Source organism: Achroia grisella, unplaced genomic scaffold, assembly GCF_030625045.1.
Source record: "Achroia grisella isolate CSIRO2021 unplaced genomic scaffold, CSIRO_AGI_Agris_v1 utg1433, whole genome shotgun sequence".
In the NCBI taxonomy this organism is placed as follows: Eukaryota; Metazoa; Arthropoda; class Insecta; order Lepidoptera; family Pyralidae; genus Achroia; species Achroia grisella.
Window position 1 is genome coordinate 1,005,370 of NW_026712632.1, and position 8,134 is coordinate 1,013,503.

Sequence of the window (8,134 nt, forward strand, 5' to 3'; positions counted from 1 at the left end):
ATGAAATGATTTCTAAAATTGGTAATATTTATTTATTAATTTTAGAGATATAATTAAATATCAACAAAAGTATGTTTATTATAACTATTTACAATCAAACAAGTCTTATTTTTGTGGTAATGTTCGGATTAAATGTGATAGAAACTATTCGTCATATAGAAAACATGATTTAAAATTGTTCTTCCCCATGGTCCATAAAGTATAAAATAAAAAGTTTCGCAAAACAGTCATAATTGTACATAAAATCTTATAACTAACATGTGGTCAAGATTCATAAAAATAAAAATTGTCAATAGAATAAATTTAATAATCGTCAAATCAAAAGAATAAAAAAATGGTAATATAAAAATATGATTATTATTGTCATAATTGTCAAGGAATAAAATAAAAATAATAAACTATAAGGCACATTACTCATGAGGCTATAGTATACATGATATAAAAATTGTATATAAAGTAAGTGAAATGTCTTACCTATATATTTGAAGTCAAGTTAGTTCCAATTATTTGTAATACCCTGTTTTGATCATTCATGAGCAACCTAGTTGTATAAATACTATCTTGTCAGAGTTCTAATTAGTAACATGTAAAATTATATATAAAAAGTTAGTCATATAAAACTTATATTCTATTCTTAACATAAAAAAGTAACCTAGTTAGTATATAAATACTACTTTGTCAAAGTTCTAACTAGTAACGTAAAATTATACATAAAAAGTTAGTCATAAAAACTTATATTCTATTCTTAACACAAAAAAAGTAACCTAGTTAGTATATAAATACTACTTTGTCAAAGTTCTAACTAGTAACGTAAAATTATACATAAAGTCAGTAATATGAAACTTATATTCTATTCTTAGCATAAAACTGTATGAATCGAAAATAATTATATTTCCATAAAACCATGTCAAAATTTTTACATGGTTGCAACCATGTAAAATTTTTAGAACATAAATTATTTAAAACATATAAATATCATTTATATAACTACACAACTAAATTATAATTATCATTATTGTCAAATGTATATTGTGTATAAAATGTTACGCAAATATTTTCAAATTTATACTGTCCATAAAACCATGATTTATTTTTCGTAATGACAATTTTGTAGTCGCTATAAAAAAGTCACTAACTTCAGCTATTGATATAGTCCCAGATCAAAATACCTAAATAATAATTATCATTATTGTCAAATATCACATTATACATAAATTGTTATACAAATATATTAAGATTTTATTCAGACTATAAAACCAAGTAGATTTTAATATAATGAAGATTTTGTAGTCAATATAAAAATAAAGTCATTAACTTTAAACATTGATATAGTCCCAGATCAAAATAACTAAATGAATAATGACCTAAAGTCAAATATCATATTATATATAAATTGTTATGCATATATTTCCATATTTATACTGCCCATAAAACCAAGATGTTTATTTTCGTAATGACAATTTGTAGTCAATAAAAATAAAGTCATTAATTTCAATGCCACAGATCAAAATACCTAAATTATAATTATAATTATTGTCAAATATACTATATACTATAGCCAATTAAACACATATATTTTCAAATTTATACTGACTATAAAATCAAGTCGATTGTTTTAATGAAAATTTTGTACTCAATATAATAATAAAGTAATTAATGTCAACTTTTGATATAGCCACAGATCAAAATATCTATATTATAATTATCATTATTGACAAATATCATATTAGATCATCAACATCACGGTGATGATCATATTATATAGCCAATTTTAAGCCTATATTTTGAAATTTATACTGACTATTAAAACCAAGATGATATTTTTTTTCATAATGAAATTTTGTACTCATTATAAAAGCAAAGTCAACTTCAATCTGATATAACAATGCTAGTATGTTTTAGAAAATCATTAGTATAGTATTTGAATGTTAGTATTACATGCCAATAATACTGTATTAAGCACTATTTCATTCTGTTATTGCATATAGATAAGCTTAGAATCGTAGATCATTTTTGGAACACATTATTTAATTAATTTCTGTAATATTTATACATTATATTTCAGACTGAACTCATCTTTTAGTCATATTTTTTTGACAATATATTTATAGTTGTTAATGGTATACCAAGTCAAAGGTAGACTAACTAAGAAACTAACATCCAGAAACAAAGTGGAAATATGACATAAATATATATATATATATGTATTTGAATTGAATTTATTACTAGCCGATCATTTTAGCAACATTTTATAGCAGCTTCATTACTATACTAGGTAAATAAGAGATCTAACAAAAAAAAAAGATTATTCCAAGTGGTTCAGTACTCCCGAGGATTACTCTTAACATACAAACTCAGTGTTTACCTCTTTATAATATTACTGGCTACTCGTCCCGGTTTCGCACTGGTGTACATATATTATATGTATATATAAATCCGTTGCGTAGTTTCTAAGTTTTAAGCATACATAGGGACAGAGAGATAGCAACAGCGACTTTGTTTTATACTATGTAATGATTAGTGATCTGTTCCGGTTTCGAATGGGTGCAATACAAACATTTTTTTGGCTGTTTTTGTCTACCTTACTCTTGAATGATATTTATTGTTAAAACACATTAAACCCAGCTGTATAATTTAGAAGATCTAAACGTACAGACAGGCAGCTGTGACTTTGTTTTAAGTTTTATGTAAAGTCTAAATTAATCCTGTAATTTCGCAATTTGTATAAATATAAAAAAAACATATTACACTCGATTTTTTTGAGGAAGATTGTGCAGTTTCATTTTCATTAATTGTATACCTTGAGGCTTGGTATACCCTTTAGGTCCAGTTATATACGTGAATAGAACTTATCTACTTAGAATTGATAAGTTAAGACTTTAAAGGCCGTTAAAGTATTACGTAAGCAGATTTATTACAATTATTTACCCCCCATCCCCCTTGTCAGCAAAAGTAAGCAAAACTCTTACCCCCTCCCCCATGAGTACGTAAACATTTTTCAATTAATGTATTGCTTTTTTTAGCAAGGACTATGTGAGGGTTGCCATTCGTGTAAAAAAGTAACTAACTACCGATGATATAATCATCATCTAGACTCCCCTACACCCCATGTTATCCAAAATAAGCAAAAGTTCAAGTATTACATAGCACTAACCCCCGGTGGGGGCTCTTTACCCCCACCGGGGGTTAGTGCTTATGTAATACTTGAACGGTCCCTTAGATGCAATGACATTCTTGGCACATAATATAATCTTTGGATATAGAGTATGCAGTTAGTAAATTAATTGTATAAGCTGTCATAGACAATAAAATTAATATCTTTTTCTACCGTTGCTCTTGATGCGTGTGTTTTTCAGCGTTATGGTGGTGGACTGTAGTGGTTGTCCGTTGTTTCTATTGCGAAGCACTGGACAGTAGGTTCTGTAATATAATTAAATAGAATTAGTGTATTAGTTATTTATTTATTATTATAACTTTAACACACAAAGATAAAGCGTTTATTCTGCACATTTCAATATATTTTTTATATATATATGTTGGTTATTCATATTATTATATTATAAATAAAATATTTATTCAAATAAACATGATATGAGAGCTTTTGAATAGTCATTTGTTTATTCAATTCCTATACTTAATGCAGATTCAGCTACAAAGGATGAACCAGAAACTTCAAGCCGACTTGACCTCATTTTCATCATCGTCTACTGGTGGCCCACCAGCGTAGACTGTACACCATTCCATTATAATGCATAAAAGATAATCAATTTTCCAGTGAAGGAAACTAGGATAATATGCAATTATATTCCAAGAGATGGGCGTAGCATGACCACCTGCTACGCTGCATTCAAATATACCCAGTTAAATTTGGGCATAACTTTGCGTTCACCATAATGTCAACAATTGACAATGGCTCTAACTACCCCATCGGGGATAACAGTCGTGACTGCATACCTATTATAATTTTAACTAGCTGTGCCCGCGACTTCGTCCACGTAGAATAGTTCCTTGACCAAATAAAAGTTTAATCATTCTAGTTTAAAAAATATCTATATAAACTTTAATTCTCTATTTTATTTTACACATACACATCGGTATACACTTTTTTTTTTCATTAAAAAGCCTATATCATTATAGGCTTTTTAATGAAAAAAAAAGTGTTTCTCAGGGTTTAGAGAGTCTGTATACCAAATTTCATTTAAGCGAGTCAGTAGTTTTGGCGTGTAAGCGCGACAGACAGACAGTTGCTTTCACATTTATAAATGAAATAATGATTGTTATTAACTTACATAGTATGAGCATTATCCCCTGTACCACCACAAGTTGAGCAAACATGTGATCTTAAAATGGGACAGGTTACAATAAAGGTATTCCCAATTTTCTCCTTAACAGTATGCGTCATATACACGACCGGAGTTTCCCCATTTTTCCGGCAAAATGTGCACACTTTTGTATCGCCTGAGGGAGAATTTGATGAGCGAGCCACACTGTACATTGGTGAAATAGCAATGGCATTGGATCGTATTGGACTTGGAATGATGGGAGAACGACGAGGAGACATCTCACTCATTTGGGAGAAATTTGGTGATGTATTACAAGAACTGACTGGATGTCTAGATTTGACAGGAGTTTTATTCTCGAATTTTTTCTCTGGTGGAAAAAGTTCATAGTATGTATTCGGTGTGACATTCCTTAGCTCATGAAACATGGGATTATTTGGTGGTGTTTGGGAGAATGTGAATTCATCGTTTTGCCAGATAGCCAGTTCCTGGTCTCTGTCCCATGTGTTGGGATATGCAGGTGTATCCACTACATCATGATAGGCTGGCTGTTTGGTATTTGGGTATTTTCTACCAACAATAGGACGGTATCTTGGTATAAATGGAGTATCAGGGGATGTGCTTTGATGTGCAATTGTTAAGTCAGGTGATTGATAATTGGAAATATGGGGAAATGATTCGGGGGATGTGGAATCAGCTGAACTGGAAGATCTGTTGACAGCGCCTGAGCTTATTGGAGAAGATAGAAAGCTGGTACTGTATGTGGGTGGTGATGAGAGTAAGTCTGAAAAATAAATTAAGACATGTAACAGATTACAAATACTTAAAACTTAAATAACAAATGTGCATAACATAATTGTCCATGCAGGCTTTTTATATAATGTTAGACATACATAGACTCGGTTTTAAAAACTTGAGTTTCTTGTTGGTTTTTCTCAATTGCATCCATATACTGGACTGGATGGTAGGGAAAAAATATTACAAAAAACTTGACATCAATAAGCAGCTAAAATGTCATAAATGAATAAATTATTATTGAATTTAGAATTTAAAATTTGAGCATGCTTATTTGTATTGTTCAAGGTATTTTCCTATGAAGATAATATATTTAAATATAATTTATCAGTTGTTCAGGATACAAAGTACTAACTCTGCCTTGATTAATTTTTTCTTTAATTTTTATAAACTATAATCAAAGACAATACCGAAACAGCCATGCATGCCATAGATACTACCTGTATTTTAAGCACCCAGTTAGAACACAAGTAGACTCATCCCTTAAAGTAAAACTTAGTATACATAAACAACATGTATTTGGCTATAAAATTATTTAATAAATATGTGAAAGACATCCAGATAGAGAACATTTTATATGTTAATAATATGTCCCTGGCTGCTTATGCAATATGTGGTGTTTAGAGAAAACATAACTTTTAGTTGGGAAAATTAAAATTAAAAAAAAAAAATTGTAGCAAATAAATTATATGAAAAACATCGGAATGTATCGCAAGTTATGTTTTAATGAGTTACGAATAATTATATGATACTGCAGTACGAGATATTTCTATGCGAGTGGCGTTGGGGCTAACAGATAGTATCCAAGAAAAGACTATTATACTGGAAAATCAACATATACCACTTTATGTAATCTAGCGTGACGATAATTCGGTGAAATGATATTTTCATCCGAAGTAGGGTTTGAGAGATACATGTTTATTGGGATTTTTTTGTGCGAATAATAACTGGACCTCTTTGTTTTTGGCTTTATTTTTTTTTATTTCTAACCAAACAAAAGAACTAGATTTTTTTACTCACTACAGATAAGATAATTAATGTTATTCGAATGAGTAACTTACCATTTTCTGTTGTCCTTGGAAATAATCTAAAAATTTCGTCCATATAGTCAACCACAGGTTTGGACGGGAACATTTTCAACTGAAATTCACAACAATATCATATTAAATTACATGCGTATAACTTAAAATCCATTTTCCCTAATGTTTACGTAATTGATTTTTTCAATTCTCAATTCACCAGCCGTGCATTTCCGTTCCGGCATTAAATATATTTTTTTATGAATGAAATAAAGGAAGTGACGTAGTTACTACGCAAAATTAATTACGCTCCGTAAATAAATACATTCTACAAAAAATATATCAGTATATCATATATTTAATAATTGTACATATATAAACGGGATATTGAATATTTTTTGTAACACATTAAAATTAAAAGGAGTCACTAAGAAGAGGGGAATACAGTCGCAAAACTGCGACATATTCCAAAATGAAAGAAATACTTTTATTTAGTAAACACGTGGACTTATGATTAACAATTAATAATTTATTCAAGGATCTGAATATAATAGAAATGTATGGAGAACTGTATTTTGTAAATAGGGTATACCTACACAAATTAGTTATACTTACCATTGGTAATGATTTTTAATAACACGCAATATGAATAATTAAATATATTATCTAAATAATATTGTAAAATTACACAATGTATTTATTTAATAGTCAAAAAAATATGCACAAGTATTCAGTTCGGCTGCCGAATATGAAATGAATTTAAAAATAAAAATATATCGGTGCGAAAATTATGTAGTCGGCGATATTAAAGCGGAGTCCCAGTGGAGCGAATTAGGTCAAATGAAAAAAAAAAGGAATTTTTAATTTATTATATATTTTGTCTTGTATCAAATTATTTAATTATAATAAGATATATATTACAGCTTTTAGTTCAATGAAAATTGCATTAAAGATTATTTTCATTAAATAATTAAATTTAATTTAAAAACACCTCTTCTAAAATTGAACAGTTTGTACATGATAATGTTTTTGTAGAAAAACTTCAATATCATAGCGCTATCAATATTATCTGATTACACTCAGTATTAATGCGTTTCTATGTTGATTATCGCATGCCTCTTACTTGCTATTGTGTAATTAATTATTTTTAATAACATCTATTCAAAAGAGCAACACACAAGTTTTCTCATTCTCCTTGTAATGAGCAAATTGCGTTCCGAAAGGGTGGTAGTCCAACAAAATACGACTATTTAAAAGTGCTTGTAATGAATAAAGTTTATTTGTTTATATACAAAAACACCATAAATGACAAGATAATTTTAGAAGTAGAAATAATCTTTATTCACATAAACTCATTACAAGCACTTTTGAATAGTCATATTTTGATTCTACCACTCATTCGAAATGCAGATTCATCACAAGAAACTTGTGTTGCTCTTTTTAATAAATGTTTATTTTATATAAATAATTACACAATAGCAAGTAAGAGACATGCGAAATCAACATAGAAATCGCTACACACTCATTATTAGCGTAATTAGATAATATTGTCAGTGCTATGGATTTAAAGTTTTTCTATAAAAACATTATTATTATTAACGAATTCTTCAATTATCACCTACTTATTTATTATACACATAATAAGCTTTATTGGAGTATTAAAATAACAAATGTGGGCACGTATTACATCAATGGTAAAGTATCTCACACTTTTCATAATGTACCTATAAAGTTTTTACTTCACGTATTAATGTACATTATATATATTTTTTATAATTTGTGACCACCTACATTGTGTCACTGTTTTCTCGTCCGGCGCAGTGGGTTCGGCACGGCGTGGTTTTCGGTACTTTCGGCGTGTGTCCAAAGGAAAAGCCGCCTAGAGCGACAAAGACCGCGGCGCTAGTCAAAGGAAAAAACGACACGTGTAAAGTTTCTCGATGATAGTACCGCTTTTTTCTCAGTTTTTTCGCTAGATGGCGTGCATTAAAATAGAGATGTGCTAACTCGTAATAAACATAACTATTTTCAGGTAACTCG

At 29.2% G+C, this 8,134-nt stretch overlaps 1 protein-coding gene across 1 annotated transcript; it reads right to left on the minus strand.

Annotated features, from left to right (window-relative positions):
• Window positions 1-3,219: 3,219 nt before the first annotated feature.
• LOC131855498 (uncharacterized) lies at window positions 3,220-6,209 on the minus strand. Its single transcript, XM_059206778.1, has 3 exons — window positions 6,137-6,209; window positions 4,290-5,064; window positions 3,220-3,420 (listed from the first exon to the last, which is right to left on the minus strand). Exons 1-3 carry the CDS (start codon window positions 6,207-6,209, stop codon window positions 3,312-3,314), a joined length of 957 nt encoding a protein of 318 aa, XP_059062761.1. The 3' UTR covers window positions 3,220-3,311.
• Between the last annotated feature and the right edge of the window lie 1,925 nt (window positions 6,210-8,134).

Bases quoted from the DNA above. Each gene is read 5' to 3' on its own strand.
- LOC131855498 (XM_059206778.1), bottom strand. From the start codon at position 6,209: ATGTTCCCGTCCAAACCTGTGGTTGACTATATGGACGAAATTTTTAGA. The intron at 5,065-6,136 runs GTAAGTTACTCA...TTTATTTTTCAG, and splicing joins TCCAAGGACAACAGAAAATG to ACTTACTCTCATCACCACCC. The intron at 3,421-4,289 runs GTAAGTTAATAA...ATTATATTACAG, and splicing joins GGGGATAATGCTCATACTAT to AACCTACTGTCCAGTGCTTC.